This window comes from Salvelinus fontinalis, chromosome 2 (genome assembly GCF_029448725.1).
Source record: "Salvelinus fontinalis isolate EN_2023a chromosome 2, ASM2944872v1, whole genome shotgun sequence".
In the NCBI taxonomy this organism is placed as follows: Eukaryota; Metazoa; Chordata; class Actinopteri; order Salmoniformes; family Salmonidae; genus Salvelinus; species Salvelinus fontinalis.
In genome coordinates this window covers 59,510,238-59,534,888 of record NC_074666.1, presented here as the reverse complement: position 1 = coordinate 59,534,888, position 24,651 = coordinate 59,510,238, and the positions used below count along the sequence as shown (strand labels likewise).

At 41.4% G+C, this 24,651-nt stretch overlaps 1 protein-coding gene across 1 annotated transcript; it reads right to left on the bottom strand.

Annotated features, from left to right (window-relative positions):
• Positions 1-816: 816 nt before the first annotated feature.
• LOC129822208 (beta-glucuronidase-like) lies at positions 817-21,775 on the bottom strand. The gene is made up of 12 exons (XM_055880297.1): positions 21,455-21,775; positions 16,463-16,645; positions 16,087-16,268; positions 15,423-15,565; positions 15,024-15,211; positions 12,885-13,037; positions 12,407-12,585; positions 11,908-12,054; positions 4,015-4,099; positions 3,139-3,315; positions 2,665-2,800; positions 817-1,498 (listed from the first exon to the last, which is right to left on the bottom strand). Exons 1-12 carry the CDS (start codon positions 21,665-21,667, stop codon positions 1,371-1,373), a joined length of 1,914 nt encoding a protein of 637 aa, XP_055736272.1. The 5' UTR covers positions 21,668-21,775; the 3' UTR covers positions 817-1,370.
• Positions 21,776-24,651: the final 2,876 nt, after the last annotated feature.

Sequence of the window (24,651 nt, the reverse complement as noted above, 5' to 3'; positions counted from 1 at the left end):
TGCCTGCGCTTAGCTCCATTCCATGTTTACCCTGAAAAACTCCCCAGTCCTTAACAATTACAAGCATACCCATAACACAGTGCAGCCACCACGATGCTTGACAATATTTTTTAGAGTGGTACTCAGTAATATGTTGCATTAGATTTGTCCCAAGCTGACCACTTTCTATTCAGGACAAAAACATAATATTTTAGCAATTTTTGGGCATTATTACTCTTTAGTGTCTTGTTGCAAACAGGATAAATGTTTTGTAAAAAAAAAAAATTCTGTGCAGGCTTCCTTTTTACTCTGTCAATTAGGTTAGTATTGTGGAGTGACTACAATGTTGATCCCGGCTCAGTTCTCCCATCACAGCCATGAAACTATAACTGCTTTTGATCACCATTAGGCCTCATGGTGAAATCTCTGAGCGGTTTCCTTCCTCCCCGGCAACCGAGTTAGGAAGGACGCCTGTATCTTTGTAGTGACTGGGTGTATTGATACACCATCCAAAGTATAATGAATAATTTCACCACGCTAAAAGGGATATTCAATGTCTGCTTTTTTTTTTTTTTTTTACCCATCTACCATAGGTGCCCTTTGTGAGGCATTGGAAAACCTCCCTGGTCTTTGTGGTTGAATCCATTTGAAATTCACTGCTTGACTGAGGGACCTTACAGATAATTGCATGTGTTGGGTACAGAGATGCAGTAGTCATTCAAAAATCATGTTAAACACTATTGCAGAGTGAGTCCATGCAACCTGTGACTTGATATGCACATTTTTACTTCTGAACTCATTTAGGCTTGCCATAACAAAATGGGTTAAATACTTGACTGAAGACATTTCAGCTTTTAATTTGTAACAATTTCTAAAAACATAATTCCACTTTGACATTATGGGTTATTGTGTCAAGGCCAGGGATTTTTTTTTATTGAATCCATTTTAAATTCAGGCTGTAACAACAATCTGGAAAAAGTCAAATGGGTGAAGTCTTAACATTGAGCCAGCAAGCATTCTAAGAAAAATCTACATACATTTTTCATACATCACATTCCCATTCATTTGATACAGAACATCATCATGATTTACATTCATGCATAAAATGGGGTTGATTCCTGAATTAAAAACAGAGGAAGACAAATACTCAGCCAAGATCCAGTGAGGTTGGTTCTGGTAATAATCTGATGTGGTCTTCTGAGCATTGTAGTTGTCATAAGACACAGTTCTGAGTTGTGGGTTTGTCCCCCATACAGGGTTGTGTTCATTAGGTACCAAACAGAACAAAACAGAAGGACTACCTGGACTTGTCCAATAGCTAAAATGTTTTGTTACGAAGTGAGTGTATTTGCACTAATGAATACGACCCAGGTGCATCAGGGGTACCTAGCTCAGAAGGGCAGTAGGCCCGTCTCATTGGCCAGCCTCCAGTACCTCTCTCTCAGGAGGAAGGCGCCAGCTTTGGGGTGTCTGTGCCGACTGAAGATGCCCTTCTTGTTGCCCACCACACGGGTCACCGCTGCAGAGATGGGAAGAGAAAAGGTTAATTTCCTGAACAAAATGTGTATGTTTGTTTCAGCCGTTTAAAAGTATAAAGCCTATAGATCTGTACATTACTTTCTTACGGTCGCCAAATCCAACACCATTGTTGTATTAGGTGGAAAAGGAACAGACAGCTTCTGCTTTCTCTTGGAGATTGTCTACACGGGATAAGGTCTTGCTTCAAACAGTACATTATGTTCACTCCCCTGTATACACATGGTGCCAGACCAGCATGTAAAGTGAGGAGTGGGTGGGTAATATGTTTAAGACCAGCAGTGTCAACATGGTATTCTTGAATGCTGGTCTAACTTGGCACTGGGGTAGTGGCATGTTGATGTTTATGGTCATGATTCTTGTCCTGGAAGCATAACTGATTGGTTTCCACTAGATGGGCCAGCTACAAAGTCAAAACTGTCTATACAGTAAAAATTCATGAAAACAAAATAGCTTTTTGGTCCTCATTTAAGGTTAGGGATTGGCATTAGGGTTAGCCGTGTCCTTAAAGTTAGGGTTAGGTTTAAAATCAGATGTTATGACTTTGTGGAAGTGCCAGCTAGTGACCACTCTGTAGAGCTGCCTCCAGTACACGAGTCAACCCAATATTATTTTTATTTATTTTCACCTTGATTTAGCCAGGTAGGCAAGTTGAGAACAAGTTCTCATTTACAACTGCGACCTGGCCAAGAATAAAGCAAAGCAGTTCGACATATACAACACAGTTACACATGGAATAAACAAAACATACAGTCAATAACACAGTTGAAGAAAATCTATATACAGTGTGGGGGGAGTGGCCTGTCTAAGTAAGAATGAACCCTCCTGGTGTGCTACACCCACTCCTGCTGGCTGAACTTACCCAACACTGGGAGCTTTAAATACATTTCACATAAATACTAGCACCTTTTCAAGCACTGGCCTACTTTCAGCATTCTATTACCCCACCATCACATTACTAACCATTTGTGCTACTGCTCCCTTTTTCCTTACCTAGTCATGAAGGAGTTTGTCATTTCTGTTCAATATACACAAAACTAAACAAGCAAAGGTATGACAACCAGCTTCAATTGTATATTTAACAAGAATGGTTGTTCTGACAATTTCAATAAACTCTACTACTATAGATTTGTACTGATTCCTCCTTACTTTGTGCTGTCATGAAGTCAGCAAAGTTCCAGATGAGCTCTCCAATGACATACTCCTTCCTCTTTTGGTCAAAGACATCATGGTAGTTCTGTAAGACCATCTTCTGGTACTCCTCAGTAAACATCATGGGAGGATCCTGTGGGGAACATAAAAATGTGGCTTTTCATTTAACTTTTGTTTCTACAGGTTCTCATTGAGACAAAGTATATTTTACAAAAGAGATGTGGGTTGATCATTCAAGCTCAACCACTTAGGTTTCAACTTGTGTTCTAGCCTGGGTAGGTGTTTGACAAATTGTTCAAGCATATTTGAAAAACTGGTATCCAGACCATTGTTCGCCTCAGAGGCCATGAAATCTCAGCAAATTCACACGTGTTTACCTTATACCTTACGTCCTTTTAAGTCTGTTTCTGTCCTGTGAGGAAATTACATGGAAGAGGTTCTGCAAGAACAAAGAAGTTCTGGAACACTCACCGTGTGTAGTCCTGGAACCACGTCGGCTCCATATTCACTCTGGATGATGGGTTTCTGGTACTTCCCGTACCAGTTCTCAAACTGGGTGTTGAGCTGGAAGGGGATGACCTCCAGATGACCTGGGTCGTGGTACCAGGAGAAGTAACTGTTAACACAGATCACATCCACATAGGGAGCCTGGGGAAAGACCGGGCTCAATATGAGAAGAGCAGAAATACAGGGTAAACCGTGTTCAATACATTTTCATTGTAATGTATGACATTTAAATGTCATAGTTGATGGATGGAGCCTGGGTATGAAATCAGGTTTCAATGTGAGGAGAAATAAGCCTAAAAAGCTAGATACAATGTTGGTGTTACAAAATACATTTTCATTGAATTCCCATTGTAATGAATGGAATTTGAATGATAATTGATGTGCTTAGCTTAGTCACAAAGTGGCACCACTGATCAACTACTGTCTGGATAGTTGGAGTAGAACTTCCCCAGAAATTCTGTTAAATTCCTCTTAGACTTTGCAGCAGGGAGTCACTGTGGCTGCAGAGTCAGACCTCAGTAAGCAGTAAGACAATATTGAATCAGGGCATGGGTATGCCTTCAAAATAACCCTACATATATTCCAACAAGGGCTTTAGTCTCCCTTTTTGACTGTGCTTGATTCTAAAGACTGACTTTTTTTCAGTTGGTCTTTCATCAATTCCTTGCATCCTCTTCTCAAAGAGCATTGGAGGAAAAGGTCCAAAATTCTCCCTCTGACCTCCTCAAATGTGTTTTGAGAAGGAAGTGAGAGGATGCGAGGAAAAATGAATTGAGAGAGCCATAGTTCTATGAAGAAAGAATCCTTCATAAACATAACACAGAAACAGTGAAGTCTCACCCCTTTGTCCCTGGCAAAGTTACTGTCTGTGATAAAGGTGACAGGTCGAGTCGGGTCCAGAGATTTGGTATGCGCTATCAGTGTCCTGAAAAGACACAAAAACATAAACAGAGAGCAATTGTTCACTGTTCCAAGATGGGGTAAGGGATCAGAGGGTTGAGGTAGGGATACAGAGACGGATGAGTACAGGAGAAAGGACTAGGAAGAAGGAAATAATTTTAAACAAGTATAAAATGACTCCATCTCATCGCATCAGGCTCTCTTTGTTGACTATGACCACAACACATAGTTAATAAGTATTGTAAATGGCAATGAACTGTATGAGGAAATTCCTGCTGTGTGCCCGTCCATTTCTGCCAGTCACTCCCTGGCCTGAGCTACACCTGTTAGTGCTCTGTTAAGTACTACTCTGATGCATTCCACAGGGCCAGTAATGGCATTCTACCAAGACATGCTCAGACTCATAAAAATCCATCTCTACCATCTAATGAACAAGCATGCACAATGCACACATACCCACCACCGACTTAGTTTGTTTACTTGGGTTTTCTAGATGTAAAGCAAATACCAAAAAATACTTGGGTAATTGTAGCCTTCCCTCCATTCTAAAAGCTGCTCCACAATAAGAACACATCGCCTACAATATATACATTATGCTCCTTTTCCCTTCCCTTATGACTTCACTATTAACCCTTTACACTCAGGGAACTTTGACCATGTTGAAATGTTTTTAACAGGAGAAATATGAGAAGCATATTCAAAACCATGGTAGCAATTGGAACACTTTGGAGATTATGGGTAAAGTATTAGACCAATGGTGAGGACAACAGTTCACCTGACAAGACTGAATCCAAACATTACTGTTGATTTTATGTGCATCTTACATTTACTGCACTTTGGTTTTATTTCGTTATCGAAAAACGCTGCAAACATTCAGTAGAATAATAATTCATGGAAAATTTGGGGGTAGGTGCAACATAAGATGAAAAAATTACAAGGGTTTGAGTAAGAAGTTTAACTGGTGTCTCCAAGTGGCCACACACACACACACACCTCTCCAAAGTGTGCACAGTTTAAGTAATTTTAATGCAAGAAAGAGCTCGAAATGGTTGTGCTTCTATAAGCTCTCCTAGCTGTGCTGTTGAGGAACTGAAGCAAGAACACTTTGTTTGGAACCCAGCCCTGCATCCCCACCCACCATCACACAATACTGTTGCTTACGCAATCCAAAAACAGTCTACTATAATTCGCAATCTGGGTCAGGTGGGCATAATTTGATAAAATAGGCTATAGCCAATATGGAATATGAAAGTTATGAAATCTGATCTTACACGGTTTTCACAAGGCACTTCAGAGAATAAGATTGCAATTTTGGTGCACATAAAATGGAGCTGAGTGTATTCAGGTGTGTGTTCCACCGCAAATTTTCTTCAGAATGGAGGAAGACAGGTTTGTGTCAATGACGTGAGGCCCATTGTTTAGTGGGCTCACAAGTGGCACAGCATTCTAAGGTACTGCATCTTAGTGCAAGAGGCGTCACAGCCTGGATACGAAAAAGGGACTGTAGTATCACATCCGGCCGGGATTGGGAATCCTATAGGTCGGCGCACAATTGGCTCAGTGTCGTCCGGGTTCGCCCATCATTGTAAATAAAAATTTGTTCTTAACGGACTTGCCTAGTTAAATAAAGGTAAAATGAAAAAAATAAAAATAAGTTTAGCTTAGCAATGACCATGAAGGGTAGAGAAAGTTTCAAACGTTGGAAAACCCATTCACTTACATGTGTTTTTCTTGAAATTAACATGCTATATTTTTTAGTTTAAAATCATATTCATTCAACTTGAAGAATGTATTTTCTGTACTAGAATTAGCTACCTAGCTGATTAGATGGGCAGCTAGGCAGGTTGGTACTGCATAGTTAACTAGCATTACAGCTCAAACAACAAGGCAAAAAGTGTAATGCAGGCTAGATAAAGCAAACTTAGCTAGATGGGTTATGAAAGAAATGCCCAATTTGAAAATAGTTAGCTAGCTTGCTTGAAAGTTCTCACGTTCAAAATGCTCAATAGCTAGATCACTCACTTTAAGCTGCGCAAACCTGATCGGTCAACGACGACAACTAGCTGGCTCGGGTCTTCGAATTGCACAAAGTGGTGCTGTCGTTTTCACATAAATATTTTTCGATTGATGCTGATGAAGAGTAACACTGCTTCTGCCTTGACTCAAGCTATATAGTAGGGTGCCCAATCAAAAATACATTTTGACCAATGTGTAAAAATGTTAAGTGTAGATAATCCTATAAGAAATCCTATAAGAAAACCAATGGTACATACGTCTATCATAATCCATTCCAAATGTATTGGAGTTTTTACCCTTTAAAATTAGGGGGACTAAATCAATGGATTCCAGATGGAGAAAAAAAAGTGATCAGAAAACTATAATGCAGTGAATTGTCAAAATGAGCACAGTGTACCGCACGGTTTATTTTCAAAGCCTTTAACATTTAAGTCAGTTCAAAAATGTACATTTTTGCGACCGCGGAAACAACTTAGAAGACGACCATAAAATGTGAAATCCACAAAGGTTTCGTCAAGAATGCTACACCGTCAATAGAGCTTGGTGTTTATTATCAGATGTATTAGGTTATGAAACATTACTTTTTGAACAAAAGGTTAATGATATGTTAGAGAAAGACCCCACTGAATGAGTCAGAAAATTAACCATATTTGTCTTGTTAAGATGTATTTCATAACATAAGGAAGTGAAGTGTTATCAAAGTGCATTTTTCGCCAACTCTTGACAGAGTGGGTGGACACCCTAAATATAGCTAGGTATACATAACATGCATGAGTCATGACACTTGATGAACGTTCCTCTTTTTATAGTTTTGCCTCATCGACATTAGCTAGGGAAAGTTCAATTTACTGGGTAGGAGGGTTGGTCCAAAATATGGGCAGTTTAACAAGCTATATTTTTTTGCTTTGGGGAGGGTTGTGTTTAAAAAAAATAATAAAGGCACGGGAGGGTAGGGTGTTTTTCCCCCTGGTTAACATGAGCTTTTACTATATAATTTTCTCCATCCTAGCCAAATTTCCTCATCAGCTTGCATGCGCTTCCCCTATATCAAGGTGCTTTGGTACTTCCCTTCGCACACGGAAAAGCATAGTGTATAACTTTTACTATACCACAGGTCAGTATAGTCTCAGTCTAACGGTCTATCCTGCCCTCTATCCACCATTCATAGTAACAATTGTGGATAGTTTGTCCAGATATGCAATAGGCTAACTACCAATTATACCACACAAAAGCATTCAAAGCTGCATCAATTTTCAATTTGAACCGACAAGATCAAATAGGAATAGCTGATAGGCAGAGGAGAGTCCAGGTGATCATTGTGCAAGAAAGAACAGTGAAGACGTGACACACTGCTCAAAAATCTGGGGCAGTTATCCTACAACACCACATTGCATTATTGTTTAACTTCTCTAGGGTAGGGGGCAGCATTTTCACATTTGGATGAAAAGCATACCCAAATTCAACTGCCAGTTACTCATCCCCAGGAGATAAGATATGCATACTATGAGTAGATTTGGATAGAAACATCAGGGTGTTTTCTAAAACTGTTTGAATCATGTCTGAGTATAACAGAACTTATTTGGCAGGCAAAACCCAGAGGACAAATCATTCAGATTTTTTGTTGTTGAGGTCACTGTCTTTTCAATGAGGATTCATTGAGAAACCAGATTTCTAAGCAAATTGCTTGCAGTTCCTACGGCTTCCACTGGATGTCAACAGTCCTGAGAAATAGGTTGAGGTTATTCCTTTGTGTAATGAATAAATACGGCCATCTTGAAGTCGAGGCACTCCAGGTGGCCTGGACATGCGCTTCAATCAAACAGAAGACATGCTACATATCGATTTAATCCTGTATTGAAAACACATCATCCCGTCTTCAAATTTATCGATCATTAACGTGAAAAAATACCTAAAGTTGTATTACAAAAGTAGTATGACATTTTTTGGCAAAGTTTACAGGTAACCTTTGAGATATTTTCGTCACGTTTGAGCAAGTTGGAACCGGTGTTATTCTGGATCAAACGCGCCAAATAACTGGACATTTTGGATATATAGACGGAATTAATCGAACAAAAGGACCATTTGTGATGTTTATGGGACATATTGGAGTGCCAACAACAGAAGCTCGTCAAAGGTAAGGCATGAATTATATTTTTATTTCTGCGTTGTGTCGCGCGAGCAGGGTTGAAATGTTCTCTCTTTTGTTTAATATGGTGCTATGCTCAGATAATAGCATCGTATGCTTTCGCTGAAAAGCCTATTTGAATTCTGACTTGTTGGCTGGATTCACAACCAGTGTAGCTTTAATTGGGTATCTTTCATGTGTGATTTAATGAAAGTTTGATTTTTATAGTAATTTTCATAGTAATGAATTTTAATTTGGCGCTCTGCATTTTCTCAGTCTTTTTGCCAAGTGATACAGTAGCGTCTTGTCTAAACTCAGATTTTTGGATATAAATATGAACTTTACCGAACAAAAAATACATGTATTGTGTAACATGAAGTCCTATGAGTGTCACCTGATGAAGATTATCAAAGGTTAGTGATTAATTCTCTCTATTTCTGCTTTTTGTTACTGGTCTCTTTGGCTGGAAAAATGGCTGTCTTTTTCTGTGACTTGGCTCATACCTAACAATCGTTTGGTGTGCTTTCGTCGTAAAACCTTTTTGAAATTGGACACTTTGGCTGGATTTACAACAAGTGTAGCTTTAAAATGGTGTAAAACACTTGTATGTTTGAGGAATTTAAATTATGGGATTTCTGTTTGGAATTTGGCACCCTGCAGTTTTACTGGCTGTTGACAGAACAGCTACATCTGGCAAGGGGAGGTGGTGTGTGTTTTTGTCCATAACAGCTGGTGCGCAATGTCTAATATTAAGGAGTTCTTGAGGTATTGCTCACCTGAAGTAGAGTACCTCATGATACACTGTAGACCACACCATCTATATTTTACGTAGCTGTCTATAAGCAAACAAGAAAATGCTCATCCAGAAGCGGCGCTCCTACTGGCCAGGGACTAATTCAGGGAAACTTGAAATCTGTGTTACTACATTTCTAGCAGCATGTCAAAAGTGCAACCAGAGAGGATTTTTATTATTTTTATTATATATACACACAGACCAGCTTTACTCCACACAGAGACACGTAAAAAGCTCTCCTTCACCCTCTATTTAGCAAATCTGACCATAATTATTTCCTCCCGGTTCCTGCTTACCAGCAAAAACTAAAGCAGGAAATACCAGTGACTCACTCAATAAGGAAGTGGTCAGATGATGCGGACGCTACAGGACTGTTTTGCTAGCACAGACTGGAAGAACCACGGTGCATATTCCAATGGCATTGAGGAGTATACCACCTCAGACACCGGTTTCATCAATAAGTGCATCAACGATGTACCCAATTACCATACGCACATATCCCAAACAGAAGCCATGGATTACAGGCAACATCCGCACCAAGCTAAAGGGTAGAGCTGCCACTTTCAAGGAGCAGGACACTAATCCGGACGCTTATAAGAAATCCTGCTATGCCCTCAGACAAACCATCAAACATGCAAAGCACCAATACAGGACTAAGATTGAATCCTACTACACTGGCTCTGACTCTCGGATGTGGAGGGCTTGCGAACTATTACGGACTACAAAGGGAAACCCAGCCGCAAGCTGCCCAGTGACGCGAGCCTACCAGATGAGCTAAGTGCCTTTTATGCTCGCATTGAGGCAAGCAACACTGAAGCATGCAAGAGAGCACCAGCTGTTCCGGACGACTGTGTGATCACGCTCCCCGTAGCCGATGTGAGCAAGACCTTTAAAACAGGTCAACATTCACAGATTACCAGGACCGAGTCTACAATACCTACATGTTTCAAGCAGACCACCATAGTCCCTGTGCCCAAGAAAGCGAAGGTAACCTGCCTAAACGACCAACGGTAGCCATGAAGTGCTTTTAAAAAGGCTGGTCATGGCTCACAACACCATCATCCCGGAAACCCTAGACCCACTTCAATTCGCATACCGCCCCTACAGATTCACAGATGACGCAACCTCAGTCGCACTCCACACTGCCCTTTCCCACCTGGACAAAAGGAACACCTATGTAAGAACACTGTTCATTGACTACAGCTCAGAGATCAACACCATAGTGCTCACAAAGCTCACCACTAACCTAAGGACCCTGGGACTAAACACCTCCCTCTGCAACTGGATGCTGGACTTCATGACAGGCCACCCCCAGGTGGCAAGGTTAGGCAACAACACCCTGATCCTCAATATGGGGGTCCCTCAGGGGTGTGTGCTTAGTACCTTTCTGTACTCCCAGTTCACACACACGACTGATTGGCAAAGCACGACTCCAACACCATCATTAACTCTGCCGATGACACAATTGTGGTAGGCTTGATCTACAATAACGATGAAACCGCCTATAGGGAGAAGGTCAGAAACCTGGCAGTGTGGTTCCAACAAAACAACCCCTCCCGCAACGTGATCAAGACTCAGGATCTGATAGCGGACTACAGGAAAAGGAAGGCCGAGCACGTCCCCATTGACGTCGACAGGGCTGTAGCACCAAGTTCCTTTGTGTCCACATCAACAAAATATCATGGTCCAAATACCTATTCCTCCTCAGGAGACTTAGATTTGTTATGGGTCCTCAGATCCTCCAAAGGTTCTACAGCGGCACCATCCTGACTGGTTGCATAGTCGCCTGGTATAGTCGCCCAGTACATCACTTGGGCCAAGCTTCCTGCCACCCAGGACCTCTATGCCAGGCGGTGTCAGAGAAAGACTTGCTTTGGGCATTACTGACTCGAACAGAGTCAAAAGATGTATTGTCACTGAATGAGTCAAGAAGAGCAGAGCCAGTAAAAATATATTCAATTCATCATAATGTTCACCCACACTAGATACAGACAAGCTTGCTGCATACGTTTTTACAGAGTGCATGCAGTTATTGCCAATGAATTAGCATTTTACCATCTCGACTTTGTAACTTAAAATAAGTTGTAAAAGTATATACATTTTTTTTTTAATTATTTGACTTGCTGGCTAAACACATCACAGATCAGGCATAAACTCTTATAAACATAACATATGAAGTAATTTAGCGCAGTACTAAAATAAATGTATTTCACTGAGAGATGACTTTTTTTTTTACCCTTTGTGGGCAGGGCTGAATCTGTTGCTAGGGACTTGTGGCATTCTGTTCAGAACAACCTAGGGTATGACACCATGTCATCCTTGTAACTGTACATCTAGCACAACGATTATAATACTTTGATACTGTAAATGACATGAGTTTTATAATATGGAAATGTGAAGAGCACATTTGGACTCACGGATGTGTGGTTCACTTGTATGACATGAAAGCGGTGTTTATTATAATCCTCAACGTCTAATCTTTCAGAACACTGTCTTCCTGATTTACAGCACTCCTCACTCAGAATTATTTTTCAAAAGTAACCCAATTAACAGGAGGGGGCATCTTTCTGGTTGTGTGTGGTGCGCACATTTAAAATGTATGTAAGTTGAATCCCATACAGTGCTGTAAAGCTGACACTGACATTTATAATGTTACTGTACATTCATCGTGTTCCAATTTAGGTCCTTATTATTGACCAAATATGCAATTGTCATACTGTAAACAGGCTGGGCTGTAAGCGTAAAGGGCTACCTCGTTTGGAAATGTGAGAACTAAGAGTTTCAGTGTAACTAACCATCCTTGTTCACTACAATGTCACTCTTGCATGACGTGAATGTTAATTTTAAGTAACAAGGACGCACATTTATGGAATGTGAATGAATGCTAACATTCTCTTACTTGAAATAGAATCCAGCAGGGGGCATCTCAGCGGCCGGCTCATTGGCTACAGACCACATGACCACGGAGGCATGGTTCTTGTCCCTCCTAACCAGTTCATCCATGACCGCCAGGTGATGCGACAGGGAGGCATTCCCAAAACTACGGCTGGGGGACAAGAGACAGGATTAGGATGTCCCAGAGACACAGAAGACCTGACTTGATGCTAGACTAATGATGATGTATTGGCAGAGCATTGATAATATTTTAAAAGTTCAATGCTGTATATAAACTTGCCAATAATGGTCCATTTGAAACAGAGTAGTTAATGGTTTAGACTTGCAAGCAAAAAAAGGACAGGCTTAAATAAAAGTATCTTAAAAAATGACTGGCACACTCATTGTGCGAAAGAACACCTTGAGGTTCTCAAACGTTGCTGACACCTGGTGACCGTGTAACCTTTAACTGACCCTTCAGAGAGGTCACAGGAACCGCAACTATCACTATGACGATGACTTACATATCTTTGATGCCCACCCCGGGACACTCGTCGATGACCACGATGCCATGGCGGTCTGCCATCTGCAATATCTCCTCAGCGTAGGGGTAGTGGCTGGTCCTGAACGAGTTGGCACCCAGCCACTTCAACAGGTTGAAATCCTTCACCATCAGCGGCCAGTCCAGGCCTTTGCCTCGGATCTGACACACACGGCAAGCAATGAGAACAGACAGTTGACACAGACCAATTTCTATTGAATTACAGAGTCCCATACGCATAAAAACAGATAACAAAAAAAGTGTTTATTCTAAACACTGAGAACCTAATCAGATGATAAGAACGTATATGCCACTTCAACCTTCTTTATTGCTTAAATTCCTTGGCAAATATGACTGAACACCTGCTGGAAGTCAGTTGCATACACAATACAAAACTGACACACTGCCCACTTTTCTGGTTCAGAGTTCGCTGCCCTCTAATGGTACTACTCAGTACTCACATCAGCATCCTCATGTTTGTTGACTCCATGGAAATAGAAGGGTTTGTTGTTGATGAGGAATTGTGTGTTGGTGACCTGCACAGTGCGGATGCCCACAGGCAGAGCATACACATCCTCATAGACAGAACCCTCACCACTTGTTGTCATGTGAACCTGGCAATGAGGGATGTAACAGTGCATTTGGAAAATATTCAGACCTCGACTTTACCCACATTTTGTTACGTTACAGCCTTATTTTAAAATGGATTAAATAGTCCCGTCCCCCCCTTATCAATCTACACACAATACCCCATAGTGAAAGCAAAAACACATTTAGAAATTTTGGCAAATGTATTAAAAATAAAACTGAAATATCACATTTACATAAAAGTATTCAGACCCTTTACTCCATACTTTGTTGAAGCACATTTGGCAACGATTACACCCTCGAGTCTTCTTGGGTAGGAGCGACAAGCTTGGCACACCTGTGTTTGGGTGGTTCTTCCCATTCTTCTTTGCAGAATCTCTCAAGCTCTGTCCGGTTGGATGAGGAACGTCGCTCCAGAGATGTTTGATCAGGATCAAGTCCGGGCTATTGTCCTGAAGCCACTCCTGCGTTGTCTTGGCTGTGTGATTAGGATCGTTTTCCTGTTGGAAGGTGAACCTTCGCCTCAGTCTGAGGTCCTGAGCAGGTTTTCGTCAAGGACCTCTGTACATCTTTCCCTCGATTCTGACTAGTCTCCCAGTCCCTGAAAGATATATCTCCACCGCATGATGGTCTTCATCGTGGGATGGTGCCAGGTTTCCTCAAGACGTGATGCTTGGCATTCAAAGAGTTCAAGCTTGGTTTCATCAGACCAGAGAATCGTGTTTCTCATGGTGTAATTGTTTCCAAAGGTGCTTCAACAAAGTACTGAGTAAAGGGTCCTTTAGGTAGCTTTTGGCAAATTCCAAGTGGGCTGTCATGTGCCTTTAATGAGGAGCGACTTCTGTCTGGCCACTACCATAAAGGCCTGATTGGTGGAGTGCTCCAGAGATGGTTGTCCTTCTGGAAGGTTCTCCCATCTCCACAGAGGAACTCTGGAGCTTGTCAGATTGACAATCGGGTTCTTGGTCACCTCCCTGACCAAGGCCCTTCTCCCCCGATTGCTCTAGGAAGAGTCTTGTTAGAGACTTCTTCCATTTAAGAATGATGGAGGCCACGGTTTTCATGATAATTTTTGGGTACCCTTCCCCAGATCTGTGGCTCGACACAATCCTGTCTCGGAGCTCTACGGACTATTCCGTCACCGTAATAATGGCTTGGTTTTTGCTCTGCCATGACTGTCAACTGTGGGACCTTTATATAGACAGGTGTGTGCCTTTCCAAATCATGTCCAATCAATAGAATTTACCACAGGTGGAGTCCAATCATGTTGTAGAAACATCAAGGATGACCGATGGAAACAGGATGCACCTGAACTCAATCTCAGTCTCATAGCAAAGCGTCTGAATACTTATTTATATAAAAGTAATTTATTTTATTTTTAATAAATTAGCAAATATTTCTAAAAACCCGTTTTTCCTTTGTCATTATGGGTATTGTGTATATATTGATGAGGGGGATAAAAAAACAATGTAATCAATTTGAGAATAAGGCTGTACTTAACACAATGTGGAAAAGGTCAAAGGGTCTGAATACACTAATCAGGTGAAACGTTCAGATTCGGGACGTTGCAAATAGAAATGTAATAGAGCTTACACAACTTAAAATTCTATGAGTCAGATTTATTTTACTAATCAGGTCAATTAAGAACAAATTCTTATTTACAATGACAGCCAGATAATTATATCTGCTGTACAAGACATTTCGAACATTCTGTAATTTTGCAACTTTCTGAAAAGGCTACAAAATATTTTTTGTAGCCTTTGTTACAAAAATACAGGAAGTGGATGTGTGGGTGGTGTGATTGAGTTGTCAAACTGATGCTATGTTCATGTGAGCTGTGAATCAGTCATCACACGGATAGGGTGATACATGAGTAAAAACTGTGCGAATACTTTTATTTCTGCATATAATAAATTTGAAGTAGTTTGCATTGATAAAAGGTTTGACAAAAAAGACCATAAAGGAACAGTGAGACTCTAATTAAATACAACTATGAATGCAGCCCAACTCACCCCCATAGAATACAGATAACCTGGATTCTTATGCATTAGATACGGCCACCACAGGTTGGCGTCCGTTACTTTGAGGACCCCAGAGGGTCCAGTGGAAGAGGCCACACAACGGCCATCTTTGTCTGAGAGAGTCACCGTCACCGTGGGGTTGGGACTGCCCAGCACCGACACCTTGTAGGAGAGCAGACCTAGGCCACAGAACAGAAGAGACCAACACCTTAGTACGTTCCATTTTCACACTATTCAATAGTTGATGGAATCATGCAGAAAAGGACAATGTGAAAAGGAAATATCCGAGTCAGTACAGTTTTGATCAGAACGATAGTGTGAAAAGGGTATGGATGAACAGGCCTAAATAATTGAATGAGAAAATCTGTTGTTTTCTTCTTTTGCACTCACCAATGTTGTCAACAAAGGTTGTCAGCACTGTGATGTCATCCACATACGCCTTAGGAGTGGTATACAACATTACAGGCCGATGTAAACCAGCATAGTTGAAGAAGTCAAAGTTTGTGTTTTGCACAACATAGTCAGCAGGATACCTGTAGACAATAGACATACATTTTCCTCCATTTGTAATCCAAAACATGATTTCCCCTCCTAACACCAGAAAAGGAATCGAAAGATAGTTAGCCTCGACCTGTCATTTTAGGTTTGGTCTGTAGAAAATCTTAAAATGTGTGTCTGGCAATGTGAGATTAGTCCCAACTTAAAAATGATAACATAACGCAGCGTTTCCCAGACTCTGTCCTGGGACTAGTGACGACTCATCAATAGAGCAGCAGGATTAAATTCAGGATCTCTCCATACATTAATTTTGTGGGGGGGGGGGGGGGCTAGTGGGTGTGGCTTTTGGCCAGAGCAATATGGATCTACATTTTGTTTTTGGACCTAGCATTACTCAGCTGATACAAATAATCAACTCAAACGTAAGAGGATTTGATTCAGCTATGTAGTGTTAGGGCAAAAAACTAAATGTGCACCCCTTGGGGTCCCCAGGACCGGGTTTGGGAAATGCTGACAATGCTAAATATATATATATAAAATCTCTTCATCACGTCACCTGGTGGGGTCGTCTATATGTTGGATAGTCCCTGGGGGCAGGGTTTGGAGAGTCAGGGTGTTGTTGACAGCTATGGTGATCCTGCAGGCCCCACCTAGGTTGTTACGGAGGACCTCCACTATCTCAGCCTCAAAGGGAAGATGGCCGCCCTCGTGCTCCATCACTTTGATCCCATTCACCCACTGGTAGGGAAGAAATACTGTTATTCCTATGTAGCCAGAGTGACAGTCTTTACACAATATCATACCTTTTTCAATGAGGGATGTGCATGTACATTGCAGATGAACTCATGTGAGAGGAGGTTGTGGAGTTATCCTACGAGCAAACCAGAATGGCAACTTAAGCAGAAGTGTTAGAACATTTGTGAGATACTCACGACCACTGAGTAGTAGTGTGCACTCCCAACTCTCAGCACAACTCTGGTTCCCTCAGACACCCATCCAGAGGGTACCAACACTTCTCTCTCGTACCACACCCAGCCAATGAAATCCCTCAGCCGTGGGTCCTGGGTGATGTCATTGTAGCTGGCGGGCACTGGCATGTCAATCACTGGACCACTCTACATAAACAAATACAGGTAAAGAGCGAGAGAAAAAAAAAAAGGAGGAATTGAGCAAATTATTTGAAACAGGCTATCCCTTTAAAATCATGTTGAATTATTGAGTTTACAAAGCATTAGCTAAAATACTAGCTATACATTAAGCGGCGATGTGTGAATTATTCCATAGTAACCATTATACTTTGGCTAGTAGGTCGGTTTTTGACAATACTTTTTTTGTTCTCGAGTCAGAAGTGTATTTTAAAAATGTCCGTGTTCAATTGCCGGTGGTTCTCCAAAAACCAGAGAATATTCAGAAAAACAGTTCCCTCGCCATTTTAGCTACCAAACATCTTGCATTTCTAGTCGTTTCTATGCGACGCGGCCACGTGTAGAAGTAAATGACAGCCATAGAGATTAGTGTTGCACCGATATTTTCCATGCCAAAACATAACCGATATTTAAAGTCTGTGGCCTTTTAAGCATTCTAGTACAGTTAAATAGTTAACACACACACACCGCGGTCTAAGGCACTGCATGAGGCGTTACTACAGTCCCTGTTTTGAATCTAGGCTGTATCACATCCGGCCGTGATTGGGAGTCCAATAGGGCAGCGCACAATTGGCCCAGCGTCGTCGCCGGGGTAGGCTGTCATTGTAAATAAGAATTTGTTCTTAACCGACTCGCATAGTTAAATAAAAAAAGGTTGCGCACACACATTATTTTGTTGGCATTTACGTATGTCCCCATTACCAGTAAAACAATCAAAACCTATTTCTTTCACTTACTTGCTGTGCTGTTTCGTTGTTCATTTGTTCAGTCGTTTCATTCTTAACTAGGATTTCATCATACATGTCAAGCAGTGAAGTTTCAGCTGTCTGTCCGTGGCCTCTCTTCCTCTGTGCGCACTGTCACTGTGTATGTAACATTTCACGTAAACCCTGTTTCTTGTCTGCATCGAGGTAGCGGTCCTTGTATGGTGTCAAGCATGGTGGCGACACATTAAAGAGAACGCCAACGAATCCCTTGTTCACAGCCTGTGTTGGCAGTTTTGTTGACCAGGTGTTTCAATGCCATGATAGAGGGTATCACATCTGCTGCAGGCGCAGTTGATGAGCTTTTTTCTCAAGTCAGTTGTTCGAATGGCGCTAGCTAGCATGTTCATGTTTCAAACATGTTCTCAAATGCCATTGAAATGGCAGCAGCGATATGACAACCAGCACATTCATGAGCATGCAATGCGACTTTCCTCAGTACGAAATCCTTGACAACCCACTGTTCTGTCAGACTCCGCATGCTCATGGGGCTGAAATTGCTGGTCCAAATGTCAGTGGTGAAGCTAATTGCAGTGATGTTATTACTGTGCAACTCTGGTAGTGCAGGATCCGAAAAATAGTGCACTAGGTAGTGCGTACCAGTGCTCGACCAGTCGGCGAAAACCAACATTACCCACGACAGAACGGGTAATGAATTCCATCATCTTGGCGTTAATGGATTTTGCCTTTGGGTAGTCTCGCTGACATTTTCTTACTCTTTCAAATGACTGCTCGATCCACACAGCAGACGTTGTGGGTTAGGTTAGGAATGCGGTGTTGCACATGTAACGGAAAATTTTACTTGGCGTCATATTAGGTATGCACGTCAGCTTTGACATCAGTACTGCACGTCGGCGCTAAACTAGACATCGGGCCGATGGCGGCATTTTTAGCTAATATCGGTCCATTCCGATACGTTCAACGATATCGTGCATGCCTAATAGAGATTAGAGGACCCAACAGTATATGTCCCATTATGGCATCTGAGAGAATGGGCAGCGCCATTGAGGCCATCTCCATTTTGAAGTAGGCCTGGTCAATTTTCTTCTACGAGTTTGTACACCAACTGAAATGTTTCATACTGCCACCTATAATGTGTTGTCTCAACAGGTATAAAGCCAAGGTTGGCGATTTACTGCCACCTGCAATTACGGAATGTTTTCCCACGACTATAATTCATTGGCTGATCCCTCCTGATGACTTGGATGGAATTATGTGATCCTTTGTTAACCCATAGGAAGTCCCACCCTGTTGACTACTTCAAAATGGTCTAAGTCCAATGGCGCTGCCCATGCTAAAAAAATGGGCTTTTGGGCCCCAGAGTCATCTCTGTGATGACAGTGCGTCAGTGTGACAAACAAAAAACTACACACATGCAAGACGCATTTCTCACGTGATACAAAACATGGATTTTTACCATCTTTCTGAATATTCTCTGGTTTTTGGAGAACCGCCTGCAACTGAACAGGGACATTTACAAGATACCTTCTTTGTTATCGATTCGGTAGAAAGGTGTATCTGCAAGAACCAGGTTAGTTGAAAAATTGCCTCCGACAAGGTGTGCACGACAGACGACCGCGGAACTGCAGGAATTGTGAGCGGAAAACAGGATCCCCATTACAGTGGATGGAGAATTTTTTATATTTGTAGTCAATCTTCATGTAAATATTTTTTGGGGGGGGAAGACAATCATGATACTAGCAACGTGCACGCCCCGCCCACCTGAGGATCTGTCTTTTTCCAGCCACCCATTTCCTGAGTTTGAGGCATGCAAAATTCACTTAAATCTCTCTGGATTGATTGCTTTAAATTTTACTTTCATACTCTTTCCGGTGCCTTTCATTTCTCGTTTTAACATTACGACCGTAGAAATGTTTAAAATGACCTGTCAAACATACCCCTGTAATGGCTGAAATGTTTTCGATGGAATACTTTGGCTTTCTGTTGAATCTATAAGAACGCTAATTAAAGCTCCAGTGGTGATTTAACGCAAAGTCTTGACACTTGCATCACAAGAAAGAGAAAATAACTTTATTTTGATGGTGTTAATTTGTGGAAGAAAAAAAGTAATAATTTAGAGCCAAGCGTGTTGATTTTTTATCCGAGGGTATCCTGCTATTGACACACACTTGTTGAATTAGGCAACAGAACTTGACAAGACAGTGCAGGTAGGCATAGACGGAGTAAGTGTTTGGTGGTTACAGCCCTGTTCCACCCCTTTAAGTTAATATACTCATATGCAAATAGGCTTGGTTTATTTATGCAAATGTCCTTATTTTAAACAAAATATTGCATAAAATAAGAAAATGTGTTCAATAAATATCCCTCTCTACACATACATAGATTCTCTGGCAGGGCTTGCAAACTATTACGGACTACAAAGGGAAACCCAACCGCAAGCTACCAGACGGGTTAAATGCCTTCTATGCTCGCGTCGAGGCAAGCAACACTGAAGCATACATGAGAGCACCAGCTGTTCCGGACAACTGTGTGATAACGCTCCCCGTAGCCGATGTGAGCAAGACCTTTAAAACAGGTCAACATTCACAAGGCTGCGGAGCCAGACAGATTACCAGGACGTGTACTCAGAGCACACGTGGACCAACTGGCAAGTGTCTACACTGACATTTTCAACTTCTCCCTGACCGAATCTGTAATACCTACATGTTTCAAGCAGACCACCATAGTCCCTGCGCCAAGGAAAGCAAAAAGGTAACCTGCCTAAATGACAACCGCCCCATAGCACTAACGTTGGTAGCCATGAAGTGCTTTGAAAGGCTGGTCATGGCTCACAACACCATCATCCCAGAAACCTTAGACCCACTCCAATTAGCATACCATCCCTACAGAGCCACAGATGATGCAAGCTCAATCACACTCCACACTGCCCTTTCCCACCTGGACAAAAGGAACACCTATGTGAGAATGCTGTTCATTGACTACAGCTCAGCATTCAACACCATAGTGCTCATAATTAAGCTAAGAACCCTGGGACTAAACAACTCCCTCTGCAACTGGATCATGGACTTCCAGACAGGCCTCACCTAGGTGGTAAGGGTAGGCAGCAACACATCTGCCACGCTGATCCTCAACACAGGGCCCCCTCAGGGGTGCGTGCTTAGTCTCCTCCTGTACTCCCTTCTCACCCAGGACTGCGTGGCGAAGCACAACTCCAACTCCATCATTAAGTTTGCTGACGACAACAGTGGTAGGCCTGATCACCGACAATGATGAGACTGCCAGGTCTCTGACCTCCTCCCTATAGGCTGTGTGGTGCCAGGACAACAAGACAAAGGAGCCACATTTTATAACTAAACCAAGAGAACTAAACCAACCTGTCGTTTCTAATTGGAACAAATTTGTCATGGTGGGCAAAACAAGCAAGTAGGGGTGTGTTCTTAAACTTGAACTTCATTAACTTCACCTTTATTTAACTAGTCAAGTCAGTTAATAAGAACAACTTCTTATTTACAATGACGGCCAAGGAACAGTGGGTTTTCTGCCTGCAGAATGACAGATTTTTACCTTATCAGCTCCAGGATTCGATCAAGCAACCTTTCTGTTACTGGCCCAATACTAACCACTAGGCTACCTGCCACACCATGTAGGATTACAGTCATTGCTTTTGACCCTTTCAAACTAGCCATGGTATATCGCCGTTATAATGTATAACTACTCAAATACATGCAACTACTTGGCGAAACAAACAGTTCTAGTTGTGAATGTCAACTTATTTATTGGACTAAAATGTATTTACCCTATGTAGTTGCAACAGACTACTAAACAGTTTTTTTTGCATACTAAAGATAAATCATTCTGCAAATAAAAGTTTAATTCAAATTTCCCAAACAGACCGACCACTCATTGAAGGGAATTTATAGCGACCCATAACTAACTAACTATGCACAAGCAAGACCCGTAGTCCACCTGCACATACTTTTGAGCACGATTAACGACAATATCCATGTTAAATAGTTATGGTCTATTTAGATAATGCCAATTGATGTTTACATACCTCTGCAAGGCGACTTGTGTACCATGCTTGTTCAAAGCCCAAGTTCCTGTTGAGCGAGAGGTCGGCCCTGAAGTTCCATAGTCCATTCAGCTCTTTGATCTCTCGCGACGACGACTCTCGAGGAAAGAGCATCCCACTGTCCTTGAAATGACCGACGTTCCATACTGAAGATAGGGATAAAAAATACTTTACTAGCCGTCTAAAGCCCTCCATTTTTTTTTTTGAGCTCTCACATTAGCTAACAAGAGCTTTATGCTTGCAGAAGAGACGTCACGCGACCAGCCATAAGTCACGTGATCATAGTCTGATTTAAATGTTCCCAAAACATGCTAACATTCTCAAACTATTTCTTTACCATTGTAATTTTCTAAGCATTAATCCACAAATATTTGTTTTTGTGGATTTTTTTGTTGTTGTAATAATCCCGATGCATCAACAAAATTGCAATGCTTAGCTCTGGCCACTACGCAGAGCCTCACACAGGCGATGAATGATGCTCCTCATAAAGATCAAGAAATGTGTGTGCAAAATGGAGAAGTCTAAACCGGGATCGTTGTGAAGGCCAACGTCACCCCCTTTGAAGTTTAAATTTAAAACGGTTAAAGAACGTCTGCCACTAAAAACGAACAAATCCCGTTGAAAACGGCCTATGTGACGATATCGATATGAGTCAGAAACATTTATTCAAAATTTACTAAGAAGTGTAAATAGGATAAATTTGGTCATCAAGTCAGTCTCGTCTTAATAAACGGAGTTTGGATCCTGAGTGTATCACAACTAGTAAATGAAGGTTGGGTTAGGATAACTCCAGGTGCAAAGAAATCGTCCCTCAGTTACCCTTCATTGAATATGGCTCTGTTGTTATCGCCCCCAACCCATTCCGTCTGAGACTGAAAAGCCCTATATGGATTAACCATGCATGCTTCCAGGTATTTTATTTTATTGATTTAACTAGGCAAGTCAGTTAAGGACACATTCTTATGTCAATGACGGCCTAGTGGGAACAGTGGGTTAACTGCCTTGTTCAGGGACAGAACGACAGATGATTATTATTATTATTATATATATGTTTTACCTTGCCAGTAGACTGCCGCCCCTGTAATCACAGCCAACTATGGTATACATTCCCTGCTGAAGGACCTTCCTTACAGAATAGATGGTTGGAGATCGTTGCTCCCCATTGGTGGTGAGTATACCGATAGCTAGACCGTAGACTGCTGGTTATGTATATTTTGAAAATCATTCACTATCATTGCTAGCATAGCTAATGTTAGCTAGCTATAGTACCTAGCTAGGTAACTGGCTGACTTTAGCCTACCTCAATACAACTGGGATTTGGCTTGGAAATGTGTCAACATTTCAAAAGAATGCAAATAATTAGTAATAAAACCTTTTTTTTTTAGGATTGTGATGTCGCCAGACTTTAGATGCAGTCCAACTTTGGCCAGCTAACTAAAATTGAGAGAACCACCCAGCAATGCTAGCCATTTTTAATGAACTTTACTAGTAACAGTAATGGCACCATTGCCATCTCTAAAGTACATTTGACTACATAATATGGCAAAGTTGTTTCCTACTAATTATTAGCATACTTTAGCAATGTCTTCGTATTTCTGACACTAACGTTATAAGTTAGTGTAATTTAGACGAAACAATCACATTAACCTACGGAGTGCAACCCATGTCTAGGGCACAAATAAATATTGGATTGCAGCTATGGTGGTAATTTACTAGCTAACTTTTGTATGACAACAACAGTGTACTAACTAGAAGCAACAAACTCAAATCAACCCGGGGCCCTAGCAAAACATGTCACTGTTGATGTCACGGCGTCATCGGCCTGAATCCAATCTTAAGTAAAGTCTTCAACTGTAAAGCATAGAATGGCCGTGACTTACCAGAAGGAGCAAAGGTGGATATCATAACATGTTTAGCGAGCTCCAAAAAAATATTTAATTCACTCTTGATTTGCTATTTTTAGTTTCAGGCAAGACCTCAGAATAAATGTGTGTCGTGCAACACAAGTAGCTTTGTGACACGGCCTCTGTTGTTGCCAGTCTCGACTCCTATGAAAAGGACATGCTATCACGTGCACTAGCTAGTTAACGCTAAGTTACAAGAGGTTGTTATTATAGCTAGCTAGCTAACCATTTTGGCCAGACAAACAATCTAAGTTATATGCGTTTTGAAAAATAAATGTGTAAATATTAGCCATGTTACCTCCACTTCCTGGCTAGCTACATCCTGCACCAAACGAGGCTCAAATTGATCACACTAGGTCACCCCAATTAACACCATGCACCTGCTGCACCACTAATGTTTGTTGGCCTCGTGAACTCAACACACACATGGTTGAAATCACCTAACGGTACAGCCTGACTCTGATACTTCTGGATTTCGTTTCATTTTCTTAAATCGAATAGTTTGCAAACTACTGAAGTTGAGATAAAGTTTCCCGCTAACATTTAGCTAGATAGCTCATTAATCTAGCGCCAACATTAACACGCTAGCTAGCTAACGTTATATCTACAAACAAAGATCTCACCCATTCACTTAGCCGATATAACAAATAAGTTTGGCCACCAGCTAACATATAAAAAAAAATGACACCCATCTACAACATTGATGTAGGCAAAACTAGAGCGTGATAGATTTGAAGACAAACTTTTTTCATTGGTATCTCATTTGAGAATTGAGCATAGCTTCTATCCCTCCACCAAGATGGTTGTAGACGGCAGTTTTCAACATACTCAGGTTTCAGAAAATATTTCAATAGTATTCATATGGATATTGGTCAAGTAGTTGATGCATTTTAAGCTTAGAAGGACCCTCATGTTGCTGATTCTCCAGTCCAGTCAGAAGCTCAGCAAATGGGTAGCGACATTGGTGTCCCACATGATAACACTCAAATTGATTGTTTTGAGAAGAATGGACAGTCTTGCTAAAGATATGTGTGCCTCCATCATTGCCAAAATTGCAAGCTAGTGGCGTTGCAAATAGTGTTGTCAACAGTAGTGTGTGATTTAGAAGAGCTTACTACTGGGCTGCACTCCCAAATTAACAAGATGTTCTGACAGTTATGCATAGGGATAACCCCTCAACATCTGTTGTAAAGGATAGTTTTGAGAACTTTGAAGACCCATTTGCCAGTTTTAACACAGAAACCAAGAGAACAAAGTACTTCAACCTAAAATGGG

Coding starts and splice junctions, on each gene's coding strand:
- LOC129822208 (XM_055880297.1), bottom strand. CDS start 21,667: ATGGAGGGCTTTAGACGGCTAGTAAAGTATTTTTTATCCCTATCTTCA. Junction 15,566..16,086: donor CATATAGACGACCCCACCAG/GTGACGTGATGA, acceptor TATTGTCTACAG/GTATCCTGCTGACTATGTTG. Junction 1,499..2,664: donor TGACTTCATGACAGCACAAA/GTAAGGAGGAAT, acceptor CCATCTCTGCAG/CGGTGACCCGTGTGGTGGGC.